Source organism: Artibeus jamaicensis, unplaced genomic scaffold (genome assembly GCF_021234435.1).
Source record: "Artibeus jamaicensis isolate MK-2021 breed Jamaican fruit bat unplaced genomic scaffold, CSHL_Jam_final scaffold_833, whole genome shotgun sequence".
NCBI lineage: Eukaryota > Metazoa > Chordata > Mammalia > Chiroptera > Phyllostomidae > Artibeus > Artibeus jamaicensis.
Genome location: NW_026522056.1, coordinates 21,769,761 through 21,788,325, shown reverse-complemented (window position 1 = coordinate 21,788,325; position 18,565 = coordinate 21,769,761). Strand labels below are relative to the sequence as shown.

At 47.6% G+C, this 18,565-nt stretch overlaps 1 protein-coding gene across 1 annotated transcript; it reads right to left on the bottom strand.

The window, feature by feature from the left end:
• Nucleotides 1–380: 380 nt before the first annotated feature.
• CCDC110 (coiled-coil domain containing 110) lies at nucleotides 381–13,217 on the bottom strand. The gene is made up of 6 exons (XM_037128904.2): nucleotides 13,183–13,217; nucleotides 12,734–12,838; nucleotides 4,907–4,962; nucleotides 4,568–4,633; nucleotides 3,347–3,451; nucleotides 381–2,510 (listed from the first exon to the last, which is right to left on the bottom strand). Exons 1-6 carry the CDS (start codon nucleotides 13,190–13,192, stop codon nucleotides 381–383), a joined length of 2,472 nt encoding a protein of 823 aa, XP_036984799.2. The 5' UTR covers nucleotides 13,193–13,217.
• Nucleotides 13,218–18,565: the final 5,348 nt, after the last annotated feature.

Below are 18,565 nucleotides of genomic sequence, written 5' to 3'. Positions count from 1 at the left end.
TGGACAAAAGATTTTGAAACGTTGATTTTAGAAATTTATTTACACATCTTGGATGGAAGCAATTGATACAGTTTACTTGGGATTCCTGGGGAAAAACAAAGAATTTGTTTTAAGGTCAGAGTGCTAAGTATACTTCAGAAAAATAGTAATTAACACCCCTCCCGCTGCTCCCTCCCAAAGTTGCTTTGTGCATATTCAATGTACAGAAGTAATTATAAATAAAATTACATGAACTCTATTAAAAGGGTAAAATCTCTAAGTCTACTATAAAATTGGATACAAATCTTACAAAATCTATTATATTCATCTTAAAAGTTTCCATCTTATTACTGTTCTCTGACTAGTGCCCAGTAGGCTAAAGAGAGTTTAAAAACTTGCTATTAATCCACCAGAGTGTACATACCTTTCACATCAGGGGCTAAAGGCCTATACCTGGGACTAGAGGTGTCTTCATAAGCGTCATAGCTGTTAAAATGGAATTTCTCTCTTCTTGGGATGTGACCCACTTTGGAGAGGTCACCACGCTGACCACAGATTTTTTCACTTAGATTCAAGTATTCTCTTTGAAGATTCCGCATCTCAAATTCCAAGGTGTCCCTTTCATTCTCTATACTTCTCACATAGTTCTCTAAAAGTATTTTGTCTTCCGCAAGCCTGCTGATGCTGTTTTCAAAGTTTATGTTTTCTTGACTGTGTTTTTTTAGTTCTTCTTTTAGAATCTGATTGTCTGCTTTAATTTCCACGACCATTTTTGATAACATTTCACATTCATTGCTCATATCTGATAAACTATTCTTATAGATACTTGCTTCGGATTTGGCATTTTTTATTTCATTCAAAAAATTCTCTTCTGCCGTCGATTGATAGGTTTGAATGTTCTCGATTTCTCTTTCCATCATTTGTCTAGCAGCAGTAGATTCTTGCAATGTAGTTTCAAGATTAAGTTTATCATTTTTAACTGTTTCTATTATTTGAAGAAGCGTCTCTTGTTCAGTTTTTGCCAATCTTTCTCTCTCCTTTAGCTGCATTCTCTCAAGCTGACTTTCTTTTAGTTCATTTTCAAGCGAGCTTTTTTCCTTTACAAGCTGGTGTGTTTTCTTCTCTAACACTTCCTTTTCATCTTGTATCAATAGAATATTTGTTTTCATTGCTTCCATTTCTATACTCATTCGATTCTTTTCATTATTGACAATGGCCATATCATTCTGAGTTTTGTGTTCTTTACTTTTCAGCTGATCTAATGTGTCTATCATTTGTTGCTTCTCCAGAGAAAGTTGGCCATTTTTTTCCTCTAGAGTTTTATTTTGTTCTTGAAGAACATTATATTTACTGATTATTTTTTTCAGTTCTTTAAGACATTCTTTGCCATCTTCTTCTGTTTTAATTAATTTGGACTGAATAGTGTTCTTTTCATGAAACAAATTCTTAAGTTGCTTTTCATATATTTCAATTTTCTGTATCAGAGACTGTGTGGTGAAGACAAGAGATTTTATTTTGGTCTTAAGGGTTAGATTTTCATTCTCTACTTCTGTTACTTTTTTCTGTATCTGCATAGATTCTTTTAGGTAATTCTGTAAGTACTGAATTTTTGCCACACACTGCTCAGAATGGACTTTGGATGTTTTCTCATTTTCGAATATTATTGAGCCTTGTTTTACTGCAAATGTTTGCCTCTCTTTGTCTTTCATTTCATACTTTGTTGGGTCAAAGAATGACAGTGTGTGTTTTGGAAGTCTGGAATGGAATTTTAAGTCTGTGGCGTTCTTGCCAGCGATAGGAATTTCTTTGCTGTTTTTCTCATTCTTCTTTCCCCTGTGTATCTCACTCTTAGATAATTTTTTACATTTCCTACAAAAAGTCAAATGCAATTTTGACACTGTTCCCCTGAGTGGGAGTAATTTGTTTACTAATGCCTCTAATTCTAAAATTCTCTTTGACTTTATATCTTCATTTAAGTTACTTTCTGTATGTTCTTCCTTAATGAAGTTAGTATTTTCCTTGTGAATGGGGGACAGGTCATATGTCATATGACCTTGAAAATGTGTATCCATTTTTAAAGTTTGAAGTTCATTTGTAAGTGCCAGCTCCTTGTCCTGTGACCGCTGAAGCTCTTCCTTCATTTGTTTGATAGAATGGCAAATATCATCTAAATTTTCACCAAATCCGTGCTTGAGGAAAGGCGTGGTAATTTTGGAATTTTCCAGAATTACTGGGTCAGCGTGAGACACAACATTTGGTGCATGAGGTAGAAAACTATAGAGGTTATTATAATTCTTGAACGTGTCAGAATTTTCTGAAGGGTTCATAATTATGTTGGAAGCAGAATCATCTGCCGAGGTTCTCAGCGTTGAGATGTCCCGGGAATGTGCCGGGGGTGAAACATGAATGCCCTGAGAGAGACCGTCTACGCTATTGCTGCTGGGTTTTTCTTCCACTGAATGAAGAGTCCTCGAATCCTCAAACTGAAGAATTTTCCCCATGGAAAGGATTTCTTCTTGATTCTCTATAGGCTAGTAACAATAAAAAACACACTATAAATGTATTGTCATTTGCCACATGACCAAGCACATTAAGATAATGTTTTGTGGAGGATTTATTTTTGCAAACAAACAAACATTTAATCATTTCTACAACAATGAAGCCTAACAAGTATGACTGATTTTCTCCAGGAAATCTAACAACAGTTGAGATCTATAACTCTGGTCTTAATGATATGCTTAGAAATCGTACTTATTTCCTTAGGGGGTGAGATACATGGATCAGCCCCTCAATTTCAGAAATAGACATTTAGCATCTCTCAGGAGACCATCCTTGATAGATTGGGAAGATAGAAGCAATGGGATAAATGGAAATTTAAGGAGAACAAATATTTCCACCGCTGGGCTATCTGTGCACCTTAGCTTGTGGTCCGAGTTTCAGACGATTTGAGGGCTGGGACTGTCCTGGAGAATGTGGGTTCTAATCATATAGACACAGGGATGGCGGTCTGGACCTTCGCCAAGGAATCACCCCAGGTCTGCGTTGCTCCTACCGCAGAAAAACTCAATCAAAATTGGACAGACAGGCCATAAAACTGCCTTGTGTTTCAGTTACATGGGAATCTTTTGGTGACAGGACTGAGTTAAATACCCCTTCTACACTCTCCTGAAGGCAATGGGATGCCACAGAAGTATGAGGGTAAGTGCATGACTTTCAGGGTTTTCAAGGACAGGAGTTGGCCTATGTTCATGTCTGACAGTCCAACCACCCTGGGAGGAAGGGGAAAATGGAAAGTTGAAGATGAACCGGTGGTAGTAACATTTTTGAAATTCCTAAATACAGAATGATTTTGTACAGAAAAACATACCTTTTCAGTGTGTGTGTTGAATACCAGATTTCTTTCTGAGCTAAACTGTGGGTTTTCTACTTCAATAATACTTTTGTTCAAAATTTCACTGATTTCAGACTGTACCTTTAAAAGATAAATTGAGAATGTTAGGATTTCATTTCAGGTTTATAAACTTATGAAGGTGCAGGAGTGATAGATATTATAATTAAAATATTTTTAGTTTTATAATTAAAAGATAATTTCCTGCGCATAAAAATTCTTTTCCATCCCATAAAATACAAAATAAATTTAATTTATTATAACCTCTATAATTAAAGATATGAAATTGTACCTTCATGATGTGATTATAAAATTAGAAAGACTCAACTTAGGAAAACAATAAAATCTTAAGCAATTTGGATAATTCTCTATGCTTGACTTTTACATTGTTGAACAATTGGAGACCTTTGACCTCTAACATCAGAATGGAACCCACTCTGTCACCCTTGGGAATGTATCTTCTCCCCCATTCCCCTGCAATTGCTTTCAATGCAAGAGTATTGGGGTGAAGTTTACATGGGGTCTTCAGTGAATACGTGCTAGGTTCTGCACCCTCAGTATTTACGCCCTAACCTTCTCTTAACAGCACCCTGTATTTCTTCTGGAGAAAGTCCATGTGCCTTTGGTGGCACTGATCCCACTTCTAGCTTCAGTGTGGTGGGTGGCTCAGTGCCAACTGGGCACAGCGGTGGCTCCCTTCGCACAGTGACTGGTCCAAGTACCACATAGGACCCGGTCTGGGGCAACCAGAAGCAGGCCAAGAGCCTCAGTATTAACTGGTAAGAGAGAAGAGCATGGGCCCTTCTCTGTCTGCCCGGAATCTGGAGGCAAAGCAGATAGGGGTGTGGCTGTTTCCTTGACGACGGGAGTCGGGTCACAGGGATACAGCCACCCCCACGTGAAAATCCCTAGGATTTTTTTTTACCGGAGCTAATGCACGTTTTCCCTTGGTTTGGGGTTAGATTTTTAGATCACTTTTAACGAGAGTCCCTATTGGTAGCACTTTCAAAGATATGTTCTAAAAAATCAGTGAGCGTGGCCCTTTTTATCTTAAATCCAAATATAACAGAATATTGCTTTCTCCAGACTTTGAGCCTAGAAAATGTTGTGGCCTCTGTCAACTCATCAGTGGGTTGGTGAGAAAGGCGGATGGTATCTTAGGTTTGGCTAGTTCCTGCGCGTTGATGAAATTAAACGTACCATGCTGACGTTCTGCAGAGTCTGTATTCGGAGAGCCTGAAACGATTCCAGTTGATGCTGAAGGGCCTGTAACAAGTCGAGGCATGGGATTGGGTACGGTTAGGCTGGTGAGCGTGTGCTTGAACTGTTACATACTTTTTTATATCCCCACACTTGCCATTTAGTCACGTGAGGGTCAGGTGACTGTCATTCTTGGTCATTCTTGCTGACTCTCCAATGCATGTTCATGAAGTTTTTTTTGTGTGTGTGGATAATCAAAATGCATTTAGGAAGTATTTATTCAGAAAAACATCAGCCTTGACACAAATATTTGGAGAAAATAAAATGAAATATACTCACTTTTAATGCTGATTGTGGTTGGACCTGATTTTCTGTTTCTGATATGCAGCCATATTCTAAAGAGAACATTTGAACAAGCATGTGACTTAATTCTGAAGTTTTGTTTTTAAACAACCGCAGTGGGAAGCAGCCTTCTAACTTTTGGGGCTGGCGGGAAGAAGAGATGATGAGAATCTGAGGCTCATATTAGGAAGAACCTAATGCTACTCACATAATAAGTTTAAGAAATAATTGTTTTCACTTAAAATATCTAGTTGGGGTTGTAATAGTGGTTTTATCTTTAGAACCGTTAACTTGTAACACCAAACCTGAAACTTTCAAAAATTCAAGTATCTCTGTTTGTTTCTGGGACACAGACTACATGTATGTATGTATGTATATATGTATGTATGTATGTAAAACTACTGATAATCCTTGTGCTGTGGAGACTGGGCAACTAATGAACCGGTCCCAGTGTCTATGAAAGGACCATGTAGTGATTTTTCTCTTTACCTTGAAAACAAGTCGGATCGACAGAGCACAATTTCCGTCACGCTCTTGAAGTCGTACACACATCCATGTGTGTGCTCCTGCCTAGGCAACAGATTGCAGACCTCCATCGGGAGAGATGATGGCAATTTGTGGACTCGCAGCACTCTCTGTTCAGACGTTTGGCTACTTGCTTTGTGAATTTTTATTCAGGAATTAAAAAAAATAATACACAGTGTCCGGAATGAAATGAAAGTAGGATAGAATGTGCCCCTGGGCTGACTATTTCTGCGCTGAGAGGTTTTGAAATCCATCAGCACGTCTTCTTCTGACCAGCAGTCTGCCAGATCTTACAGATGAGGGAGGCAAAGTATAACCCCACCCCTGCCCCCGGCCCCTGCCCACCTCCCCTCCCTGCCATTCAGCTCTCACCACCCAGAGGCCAACTCTAGTTCGGAGCCTGGGGCCACGGAGGCAGTTGCAGAATCCTGCCTCCATCGGAGGGCAGGGAGATGCAGCCAGGGCACGCCGGTAGTGCTCAGCCTTGCCCCTCCCCCGGGAAAAACGGGAGTCTGAAGCGTCAATGTCAGAGGGAGCAAAGGGAACCCCAGTGAGCTCTGGGCCAGTGTGGCCAAGCTTCCCCAAACTCCTCAGACTCCAACCGACCTCTGCTGATGAACTCAAACGGCTCAAAATGCACATCAAAAAGAGCGGGTCACCTGGGACCCCATGGCCCAGAACGAACTATCGTTAATTTTGAGTCCGCACCCTCCCCATGTGTATATGTGGGGAAAACAGAGTGATTTTAGAACAGTGGGGTCGTATTATTCATGGCACTTTTAAACAAATTATATTTACTTAATAGAATAAATGCTGCAAATTAATGCTGTATTCAGACTTTTTCCCACTACGTGAGAGATTATCTCCTACCAGATCACTCTAAAGTAATGAAAATATACCATGAAAAGGATTATGAGATTGGAATTTTAACGGTTTTTAATAACGGATATTTCTATTGTAGTCAGTGTGGTTTTACTCCCTGCCAAGAACAGGAGTAAATTATGAGAGATTAGCGTTACACTTCCTCCCACAGAGCTGCCCTAGCTGTCGTGGTTTTTGCTAGTTATTTTGTCTTCACGCCGTGAGGTTTTATGATGTTTAATTTTGTTCTGAAAGCATAACTCCGACAAATCTATGCTGACACAAATGGGCCGTTGTCTCCGTGAAGGGTTTCGGCCTCGCTCTGTTCCGAATGGATGTGCCTCCTGGAATCCCGACTCCGCCCTGCACCTGCAGCCCCAGCCTCCCGGTCTCTGCATGGACTTCCTGTCTCTTTAGGAGGACGTGCAGGTTCAAGGCTCAAAACAGGATTTCTTCTGCGGAAACCAAATAAGAAATACTGGGCTGAAAGAAATCTGGAGACGTGGTCAAAGACTATAGTAGAGAAAAGATTGTAGGGAAAGAGCATGGAGTTTTTACCCTGGCTTAGATTTCCTGTCCCTTCTTTCTCCACCACCACGGAGCGTTTACACAGTTACTGGGCTGCTGCGGTCACAGGGCTGGCGGCTGCCTGAGCGCCTGTGCTCAGAGTGTCCGTCATCTCGTCATCCTCCCCGAGTCCCTCTGTGTGCTTTCCTTTGCACTTTTCTGTGGCCTCACCCATCGGTGAGGGGACCTGGGGGAGGGGAGATGCTCTGGAGGCTGCGAAGGCTTTGACCTTCTCTGCCCTGGGATCACCCCTGAGACTCTTGTTAGAAATCTAGTGGGCGGTGTATCCTGTTTCCGCAGGGCTGCGCTCTCTCGATGGGGATCCATACGGTATGGAGTCCGGGCTGGGGTTGCCCCCTGTGATTGGGCAGGTCGTTCACAGCACAGGGGCGTGTGAGGTCATCCCATGCTCGGCTCCCACCCGTTAACCGCACTCTGTGTGAGTTTACTTCCAGCTGGGGGAGGGTGCGCCTTTTTCCAAACTGCACAGAGGCCACCCCTCGGGCTGGTGGGGGCCTGTCCAGAGTGCTTTCTTCCCTTCACGCCAAGTGAGCACCTGTTGGTGAGCCTCTGGCTTGTCCATCTGTTGGAGCCGCAGCCCCCTGCACCACCCAAACCCCACCCACAGAAAGACCCTGTTTCCTTTTCTTTTTGTATTCACGTTGGCGGGGGCGGGGGGGGGGCATTCGTGAATATTTCAACTTGTTTAATTTCTCTTGAAGGTCAAGGCAGAGTTAGGAGCCAGGCTGTAGTTTGCCTGGCCACAATCTTCTGTTTCGGTCTTTGGCTTCTACTTTCTAATGTTTACGTCTTTCTCAGTTGCTACTGATGGTGTTTTTATCAGTTTTCTAGCTTAAAAAAATTTTTTTTGGTTGTCGTTCATTTCATTTGGCTCTAGGGGAGGGAGACCTGGGATCTTGCATGGCTCTAAAATCTCTATGTGAAAGCGTAGATAAGTTTTTATGAGTTAATGATTTAGCCTTAAGTCATGCTTCATGTTTTCGTGGCTTTGTGTGGCTCTAAAAATCTCATCATGAAAGTGTTGGAAAGTTTTTATAAGTTAACGATTCAGTCTGCAGTCAGCTTTCACGTTTCGGTGGGTCATTCCCTCAAACCCCGAGTGTCCACTCTGCAGTGTGCCCTGCTGTAGGTTTGCAGGCAGGCAGGACACGAGACAGCAGGGCCCTGCGCTCACAGTGCCTACGTTCTGACAGAGCAGACAGGGAAGAATGCGGACAAAGAAGCGAACCAGATGCTTTCAAATAGCGGTAAGTTACACAGAGAAAATGAGCTAATGGGATTGTGAGTGAGGCTACTTAGGAAAGGCCTGTCTGCTTATCCGACTCCTACGTCCTAAGAAGGGACCAGCTGCATGAACATCTGTAGTGAACATCTGTAGGCAGAGACTGGGAGCAGAGGGGACGGCAAGGCCCTGAAGCAGAGCAGGTTTCTGTTTGCAGAACAGGAGGAAAGCCGACTGGGTGCCACTTACCGAGCGGATGGGAGCTCGGTAAGGTAAGAGGTCAGGGAGAGCCGGCCCAGGTCACGTGGGGCCTCAAGGACCAGCTGGAGGGGTCTGACTTTTATTTCCAGTGGAAGGGAAGCATCGGGGGGTCTCAGTCATGAGGATGATTTGATCTGACTCTGTGGGCGTGGTAATGGGGGATGAGGTGGCTACTGTAGGACCTCGGCAACAATCCAAGTGAGGGACAGGGTAGCTTGGACTAGAACAGGCTGGGGCACCAGGGGAAGAATAGGTGGATTCATACTGTGTTTTGGAGGTACAAGCAGCAGCACTGCTGGAGGGTTAGACGGGGCCGGGGGACAAGAAGAAAAGAGGACCCTCCGGTTTTTGGTGAGAGCACATGGATGGATGAAGATGTCATTTACCGATGTGAGAGAATGGACTGAGGATGAGGTTTAGGGAAAACACTTTTAGACACATTGAAGTTAATTTTTCTGTGAGATATCAGAGTGGGGATGTGAACAGGCCATTGGCTATTCCTGTCCCTGGTTCTGGTGAGTGGTTCGAACACTGTATTGGGCCGTAGAGACATCCCTGCTGGGCTGGGCAAGGGCAGTTTCAGAGTGGCGACAGGGACCGAGCCCGGATGAAGTGTCTAGAGAAGAGAGTGCACTGTGAAGACTTGTTCAGCATCGGCACAGGCAACTCCTTCAGTTTTACTGGGGAAGGCAATATGGTGCCTAATGGAATAGGGTACATGCTGGAGGAGGTGTAAGATGCAGAAGGACTTTTTAACCTTGGGAGAGTCTAGGATGCCTGCTTGCTGCTGGAATCCTATGGTAGAAAGGAGAAGAATAATTTTGGAGAATGAGGGAGGCGAATTGCAGAAGGCGAGGACTTGAGAATGCCAGGAGAGAGAGGATGTGGAGGCAGTGACCTTGGATGTGGGCGCCCAGGTGGGTGGGGGAGGTGGAACGGCAGATTGGAAGGCAGAGGGTGAAGGAGTTTGGGTCGAGGGCTTCCATTTTTTTTCTTGTGGTATGAGATCAGGTCACACGTTGAGAGGCAGAGACGAGAGGTGTTGACACGAGAAGAGTGAAATGGTATCTTGGAGAGGGTTTGCAAAAGCATTTTCTGGGAAATAAAGTGAGTTTTCCAAATAGCACTGTGGTCCATGGTGTGACTCAGAAGGGCGTGCTTCCCTCGGAAACGCTCGGATGATTCAGTGAAGGCACAGAACAAACAGCGAGGTCAGACTTTCCCACTTTTAAAAGCTACTAAAATCATCTTTTGTCTTTCTCAAGAGTTTCTTATGACTGCTGCTTATGCTCAAAGGAAAGACAATTTAAAAATTTAGCAATACTTACTTAAAAAACCACGTAGAATCCTGTGACTCTCCAATGGGAAGAGAGGTTACCAAAGAATCACAGGAGAGAGAACACAACCACAGGTGGCCGTTCATCAAGACCCTGGTACTCGCACGGTGCTGGGAGCTACACAGTCTGAGTCAAAGATTAGGTCCCGGCCCCAAAGAAGCTTATACTCTTGGGGATGCAAGAAATATTAATCAAGTTATATGAATCTTAACTTCTCTAGCTCTTTCACACTTAAGTGTCAGAAGTGAAAAACAAACTAATTACCAGTGGAGTGACTTCTGAGGTACTTAAGTGAAGGTACAGGGAATTTATTTGGAAGCTTACAGAAAATTAGGTCATATTCGGGGTACACAGGAACTATCAAGTGTGCACATGTAGCTAACAGATGAGTTTTATACGCTCTGAAGACACCCTGTAGTCAAAGCCTTGTCATTCTCGGGTTCAAACACTGAGTTTTGCTATGACAACTCCGATTCATTCCTAGAAGTAACAGTTTTGCAAAGATCTGCCCGAGGTCTTGCTGTGGGAGCTGCGGGTTGGAATCACACGTGTCGTGAGGGGTAATTCTAGGCAGTGGCCAGTCTCCGGGTAAACCCCTCAGCCCAGTACTTGGTCCACAGTCCACGCCCAAGCAACATTTCACCATCACTGCAAGTGCAAGGACTTTATCAGTACGATGATGATTCCCTAAGTTTGAAATTTCCACTCCCGATGGAGGGGAGGAGGATGGCTGCTCACAGCTCCCAGAGGCACCCCATTTTGGTGGAACTACCAACCCCCTCCCAGGTTTGCTCTCTGAACCTATCTCCTCTCCTCCCCTTACGGCTCTGCTCCCGGCCCTTGGCTGTTCCCAGATGGGCCAGGCAATGCCCCTGCCTCGGGGCCTTTGCACTTGCTGTTTTCTGCCTGGAATGACCTCACCCTGGACACCTGCACTGAATCCTCCTTCCTCTCTTCGCATCTCGGCTCAGATGCCACCTGTTCAGTGAGGTCTGCCTCTGCCCTACTTAAAAGAGGACCGCACACTCCCCACCCACCTCTGGGTGCCCTGCCCCCCTCCATGCCTTACTTTCCTGATAGGATTTGCTTCCACCTCACACGTAATATCCTTTGTTACCCCCACGAGGAGGCACACTTCATGTGGATGGGGACTGTGTGTGGATTTTGTTCACTGCTGGCTCTCCAGCATTTGGACAGCACCTGCTCAAAAATACATGTTGGATGAAAGAATGAATGATGGCCCCAGGGGATGGGGCGCAGGGGTGCTCAGAACTGGGGTGCACACTGGACAGCTCAAGCTCCAAAGTCTCGTATCCCCATTCCAATGCATCAAGGGGTGGCCTGGCTAATTACTCCTTTTACATTTATTTATTTATTTATTTATTCATTCATCTCATTAATTTTAAATTTTATTTATTTATTTATGATGTATGTTTTATTTATTTTTTGTTCTCTTAAAAATCAAAGAGACCTCAGAAATACCACACGAGCTCTTGTAACCCAGCTTTATTCAGGCCGAATCAGGCCAATGTTTGGTAGTACTCAGCACATGGATCTCTTGGTGACAGTGAAGCATAAACAGAAACACAGAATGGGGAGGGGCAAAGCCTCACCCAGCTGATTTGGCCCTCGGTTGTCAGTCTGAAATCACTGTCATCCTTGGCAGCGCCTGACTTAGAAACTCTGTAGTTGGTGAACGTGCCTCGGTGGACCCAGGACTTGTAACCACCGTGTTCTGGCAAGAAAAACCGGAACTCTCAAGCGTAGGTGCTATTTTACACGAAAGTGCATTTTTTACGAACGCTGGCTTTTCTCCGGGGCCCTCACTCCTCCTCGCGGATCTTGTCAAATAAAAGAACCTCAGACCCGTCTGACCTTCACTGCTCCCTGGAGGCAAAAGTTGAGCTGACTCAGTGTCCAAACTCTCTCCGAGGCCTCTTCCACCTGTTCATGGGTTCCCATGACCCCTCCTGGTTGCTGGGGATGCCTGTATGTCCTCATGGCCCCGAGAGGGAGAAGTCAAGGCATTGGCCTGCTGTGCAGTCTGCTGGCCTCCACAGTGATGCTGCCCACCCCGTGGTCCCTGGGCACCCAGCTGGCTGGGTTTTGTCTACAGAGGCCTGGCTGAGCTAGCCCCTTCTCCCAGGGCCTTTGACAAGGCATTTGTTATGCTCCCTGATTCAGGAAGGTGCAGAATCCCTGTGCTGACCGTCAGATTTCCATTGGTTCATCACTTAGCTCTGCTGTGTGGGTCACCAGGGACCGTGCATAGGTCAAGTGCACTGGGGCAGCAGAGCGGGCCGTTGGTCTAGGCAGTGCCTTCTACCCACAGCATCCTGTGTCTTCCCTGGCACATTGCTCCGAGCACCAGGCGCTTCTGAGAGGGGCACAGCCTGCATCTTCTGTCTTTGAGGGGAGACTCCGAGGTTCTCAGATTCCTCCAGCTGGGTATTTACAGGCATTTCATCCGTGGTTCACGTGTACCTCGAAAACTGGAGCTCTTTGGTTATTTCCAACACCCTCCCCACAGCATATCCTGTAGTCCACAACATTCACTATAGAAAGTACTGCTTGTGGGAAAAGTATATTATCTTCGTAGTGTCTAAAAAGTCAGCAGCTCTTACTTGGTGTTGAGAGACCCAGTGTCTAGGGAAGTGGTGGATGCCTGGACGCTGGCCTGCCCCGCTGAATACTGGGCTCTCTCACTGGCTGCCTGTGTGACCTTGGGGAGTTCATTAACCTCTCCGTGCCTCAGTTTCCTCACTTGTAGTATGGGGACAATGGTGGTAACTACCTCATAGCGTTGTTGTGAGGTTAAATGAGTTGATACATTAAATGCGTTGAACAATGTCAGGCACCAAGTAATGCGCCGTTTCTGCTATTATTAGTACCATATAATTGTAACCCAAAGTGCATATGTGTTGGAAGCACCCCAATCGGGCCAGCGGATTTTGGCATTTAGCCGTTTCCTGTAATAAAAGGGCGAACCGTTTTTCACTCCTCTCGGAGCTTTGGTCCTGGGGGTGTTACCTGTTTCACTGCCACCGCTTTCCTTTATGCACTCAGAGGAACTGAGGATCTTGGACGCGGAAAGGAGGACGCAGTCAACTTCGTCCTCGTCCTGATGATGCTTTTCTGTAACAGAACCAGACATGGCTTTTGGTTTCCTTGGGAGATGGGAGGGGAGGCGTGGGGATTCGGGACGCCGACGCCCTAAGCGGCCACGGGAGGGCGCGCTGGGACCACGCAGCGGCAGCCAGACCCGGGTCGGACGCTGGAGGCTGGAGGCTGGAAGATGGGCGTGGGGATGGAGGCGGCACTTTTCTCGGGGTGAGGCGGGTATGAGGCTAGTCAAGAAAATCGCGCTCCACACTGGACTAGGGCATGTAGAGGCCCGTCCGGAGGAGGCGGCGCCCTCCGCCACCCGTCCACCACCCACGGGTCCCCATCAAGGGACAGCACCGCGTCCGGACTCTCACCGGGGCTCATTGCTGCTGCTCAAGCTCTCTTTTCTTCCCAACTGCCTCCCCCCACACATTCCGCTCAGTTGCTTCGCGCCGGGGCAGCCCGTTGCCTGGGAACAGGGGGGCCTGGATGCGCGCGCGCGCGTGCACAGGGGCGCGAGCCGGGGTGGGGGTAGAGGGAGGAGGAAGGGACGTGCTTGGATGGGGGTCCTGCGTCGCCGGTGACCCGCCAGAGCTGCTTCGGGACAGCTGCGTGGTGAGAAGGTCCCACAGTTTGCTGTGCTCTCCCAAACCCAGCGACAATCTCACTAGGGCGTGTTCCTCCCCGCGTCTTCCCTGCCGACCCAGAACTTGTCGGACCCAAGCTGTGTCGAGAAGGGACTGTTTGGAGACAGCCAAACAAACACCTGGGGACCGTTTGCTTTCTTTCTTATGACAGTTTCATTGTTTGTTTCACTGTTTCCGTCCTCCAATTTCAACCCATCCATCAGAGCAGTGAAGGACTTTTGTTTGTGTGGTGAAAAGCAGACCCTCATTACAGATAATGAACTTAAAATCACAATGTATTAAAATATACACGTGACAGCTGTCCCAGAGGCAATAGCCCTCCTTTGTCCGAGCGTGCTAATTGGCTAGCACCTGGGCAAAACCCCTCGCTAAACAGGGAGGTCGGTGGTGGAAGCTGGTGCTGGTTCAGCTGGGGCCTGGTTGGTAGCAGCCAATCTCTGTGCTGCTGAGAAAATGGTGCTCTTCAAGGAAACATTTTAAGTGAGTAAATGTTCATTTTGTAATAACAACCATTTCAGATTTTGAAGGGAAAAATGTAGACACAAAAAGAAACCAAAACTGCTACACAGCATCTCATTGCTCTTGGATACACATTAATGTGTCTCTTTTAAGGACACTCTTCAGCATGGGCACAGACACCGCCATTAAAATTTGGAGATTAGCACTGATACCATCTAATCCTCAGACCCCACTCAAGCTTCTCCCATTCTCCCCATAATGTCCTTTGTAAACGCAAAAGGATCCAGTCCAGAATCTCGCATGTGTGTGGTTGTTGTGACAGGCCTCTTTACTCAGTTCGTGGAGTCAGCGTTTCCTATTTTACTCGGTGGGTTAGAGTGGATTATCTTCTGTTGTGGACGTGATTTCTATGGCCGCTTCAACCCCCCTGCCTGGGGCCGTGGAGCTCCTGGAGCTGGCTTCTGTGTGCTTTCGACAGCTCGCCTTTGCTGCTAGAACACGCCTTCCATTTCCGGGCCTACCCAGCCGCCCAGGCTCCTGTCCTCTGCCAGCCCCATCGGGTTCATGGGCCCTTCCTCCAAGGAGCCTGTGTTTCTTTTAGGGGAGAATGGCTTTTAGCAGCCAGGGTGTGAGTGCTGGGTGTGCCTGTTGGTATCCTGGTGTAGCTGCTCTCAGACCATCTTAGTGGAGAGCTAGGGAATGTCTCTGTGTGTATGTACATCACACACCCAGGCACGCACACACACCCTTATTATTTCTGTATCTGTTTATCTACGTTGAGCACCACGAGTTCGAGATGCCTCCAGTTCCCATCTAACATCATCGTGTCCTTTCCCATCTTCTCCGTTCCCTTGTGTGTGGTTCCCTTGCCAACAGTGAGAAAGTTGACCCTCATTATCCTTTATTTACTTACATGGGTAATGCCAGTCTCTGACCACGGATCCACGAGGAGGCCCGGTCCGCCCATTTAGGTTCCACATTCCTTTCCCTCCTGCTCTCTTTAGACTCTGGACCCCGTGTTGGGCCTCCCCTTCTCCCAGACACACTCCCCATCCCTCTGGAGCTCTGTCACCCTGTGCGGGGCCTCCTCTCTGGGTAGGAGACCTGCACATCCTCCCTGGACTCTGAAACCGCACGGCAGCCAGCCCCACTCCACTCGGGGCCACACTCCACACCCTGCTCCGCGCTGCACTCTGGTTCCGGCGCTCCCTACGCATGGGTGTTCTTCTTTCCCTCCTTGGGGTTGGACACCAGCGTCTGTCCTCGAAAGGCCACGAGATGGCTCCCCCATGCTTTTTATAAGCACTGTATTGTTTTACTTGTCATGTCTAAATTTACTGTTCATCCGGAGTTGATTTTCATAGAGTCCGAGGTGGGTGTCAATGTCCATTTTTATGGGTGTTCTCTTGACCCACCACTGATTTTAAAGAACATAATTTCCCACACCAGCTGTGTTCTTGAAGACATTGTAAGAAGTGTTGTTCTTATGTGTACCCTTCTTCTACCTTCTTGACCCTAAAGTTCCTCATTGCTAAGTTGCTCAAGTCAAGTAAGATGATTATTCGCTTGCCAAGAACATACATTAGAATTAGACAAAGGGAGTAGGGTAGTGAAAGTTCCTTCAGATTCCAAGATAGAGAAAACCCCATTGTTCCCAGTGAGACCACAGGACAGCCCAGGTCCTCTGAGACCCTCCCAGGCTCTTTGCCTGCCATGGGGCACTCAGCATCTTCGGCAGCACGTACATGTTTAACGCAGGGAAAGGACAGGTCGCTGGTGTTCAGAGAGGTCTGGTAAAATGTGCATTGTGCTTGCAGGGGCCACCTGTCCCTGTTCTCGCTCTGGGGACATGGACTGGGTCATCATCCCATTTCAAATCAGTAAGCAAAGTTCAGAATCCAGGCACTCTCTCTGGGGCATGGTAAATTTCCTCTCTTCCTGACGTCATTAGGATCCCAGTGTTTGAGCTTTTAGTGAAATATTCTTGCTTCTATTGCCCCAGATTTGCGCCGGGGAAAACCGACGTGTGGGAAGGTTAGGAACTTTCCAAATACTCCGTAAACTGGGCAGTGCTTGGCTTTCTGATTCTGAGACCCTGGTTTTGCCCAAATCGGTTTGTTTGAATGTTCCCCTCCCATAATGAATTACAGTTTTCGGTGATAGGACAATAATATTTCATCTAAGTTTTACAAGAGCACGGAGGTAAATACAGCGACTGCTAGAGCTAAAAGCTGCTGTTTCCTGATATGACCTCACACGTCTCCGGCTTCGCCTTCTCAGTGTGGAGCAACTGCCGCCGGCCCCTTCGGCCTCAGAGCAGATGGACCGTGGGGTGTGCTCTGCCTGGCCACATGTGCCAGTCGTCCCACCACTGCCCCGACAGCGTTTGATTTTTCTTTGATCGTGAAGTGCCTCGCTAAAGCACAGAAGTAAAGGCTGTGCTGCCAATGAAAAAACATCTCTGAGTCACACTGTGTCCAAATATTCAAACAGCAGCTCCTCTCAGAGAATGCGCTCTCACCTGCTGATGGACAGCTGCGGTCTGAGAATCCACCACCGGGCTGTGAGCCCTGCACCCAAACAAGCCGGCAGGGCTATTCTTAGCCGTGCATCAGCTGACTAGAATACTTCTGGGTTTTTAGCCTCAGAAGATCTTGAATCCTGAGATGGCAAGGCTCTTATTAATCACAGCTGAGATCTGTAGTATATGCAAAAATAACCAAGCCACTCCTGGGATGTAACAAATTGGGGCATTTGTCCCAAGGCTAGTGCTTTGGCCAGAGAGGGGGGTCTATGTGCTGGTGACAGGAAGTCTTGGGTGGGTTGTGGGCCACCGGCTGCTCGAGGGCCTGACCCCCGCACCCAGCCTTCTGTAAGTTTCCTCTAGTGGTCGCTGTCACCTGCTCGTGTCTGTGCGGGAGAATCAGCCCCACAGCTCACCAAGGGCAGCCACCAGCCTTGGCTCTTATGGAGATGATTGCCACCCACTGTAAGAAGACTTATTGATAGAAGCATGGGGGGTGCTGAGGAAGTCGAGTTGGTCTACCTCTAAGTCCTTGGGTGTGCGGAAGGGATCAACAGAGAGAGATAGGGGCAGCCCGAGAAGGCACAGGTGTTTGAGCAGGAGGTGTTCTTAGCATGGTCAGAGTTTTCCAGTGTGTCTGCAAGCAGAGGAGAGTGAGTCACTGACGGAGAGTGACAGAGTGGGGAAAATAAGCTGGAAAGAGGACTTGAGGGACAGAGCAGTGGGCATGGCTCGGACCAGGCAGCCAGGGGATTTACAGTGTCCCTGACTCGAGAAGTTTCACGTCCTGTGGAGACAATCCAGAGCCCTCCCCGCTGTGACAGACCGAAGCCCCGGGAACGCCCGTGCTCCCAAATGAGGCGCTTGGGTCAGACGAGGGCGCCGTTTGTGCAGTTGACGGACAGCGAGCAGGTGAACACGTCTGTCATGAGTCTTTCATTCTCACTCAACCCCTTTCCAGTGGGGTACATGTGCTCTCTACTGGGCCTCCGGCCCCCAGGTCAGGGGTGCTGGGTTGACCTCTGCAGATACTACCGGGCAGACTTCCCCTGGGATGCACCCTGGGGTGTGTGACAGTGTGTGACAGTGTGGGGCAGAGCGGGGACAGCCCTGGGGGTAGGTGCTCCCCACGCAGCTTCTACAGGCGCCTCCTCGTAGTAGTAACGCCACCTTCACCCTGCAGCCTGCCAGTGCCCATGCCGTTTCGAGATTCTGGAGGGGGAACTGGGTTGCTTTGCAGTTTTCTCCACTGCTGTTTTGGATTTTAACTTTCTCAGGTTTTCTGGGTCAGTTATTGTTCATTTGCTCTCTAGCTTCCAAATTTTTAAGTTTGTATCTTTCCCACATCAAAATACTTTAAAATAACATCCGAACCAAAACCGCAATGCATTCTGGATCCATTCATGTTTTTGACCTCCAAGCTTCTTATTTATTTCCATAGTTCAGTTAATGAATTTCTGTGTCGGGTGCATGGGTCCAACTGTAGACTCAAATGCCTGCAGCTGCCAGGTGGGTGTTCCAGCCCCTCCCACTGGATCGAAACCTTGAGACAGGTCAGGGTCAGGCTCAGGGATATTGGTGACATTTCGGAGAATCCCAGAGCTGTACGACTCGTGCCCTATCTCTCATTCCGGACGACAGGGGACCTGCTCCAGGGCCGTGGGCAGCATTTGCACTGGGCTGGAGGAGACTGGGTGACGAGGTTGTGAGACGAGGGGGCGGGAGACGGTTTCCACCTCCCCACTCCGTTGGTTCCCCATGTTTGTCCTTGGAGGGGACAGTTGCACAAGTTCCCATGTGTCCCCACTGAGGAGCGTGGGAAATGGATAAGACATGCCAGGGGCATTGTCACCAACCCCACCGTAGGACAGACCGAACTTTCCGGGAGGTCGCGTCTGACTCCAGAGAAGGCTGAGCTGCGCTTTTGGAGGTGTCGGTAGAGGTGCGGTTGTTGCCTGGTCCCAGCTATGCCGAGAAAACAGACCCCGGCTGGGGGGGACCTTGGACCCCAGGGGACCAGGAGCCCCTCCCTCCCCCAGGGGGCCCCCTAAGCTGTCTCCTCCTTGGGGTCCAAACTTGGGGAGGAGGAGGAGGTGGTGAACAACCTCTGAGCACAAAGAACCAGCC

Coding starts and splice junctions, on each gene's coding strand:
- CCDC110 (XM_037128904.2), bottom strand. Junction 4,963..12,733: donor AAGCGGTGGCAGTGAAACAG/GTAACACCCCCA, acceptor TGTTCTCTTTAG/AATATGGCTGCATATCAGAA. Junction 4,634..4,906: donor AACCACAATCAGCATTAAAA/GTGAGTATATTT, acceptor GACTTGTTACAG/GCCCTTCAGCATCAACTGGA.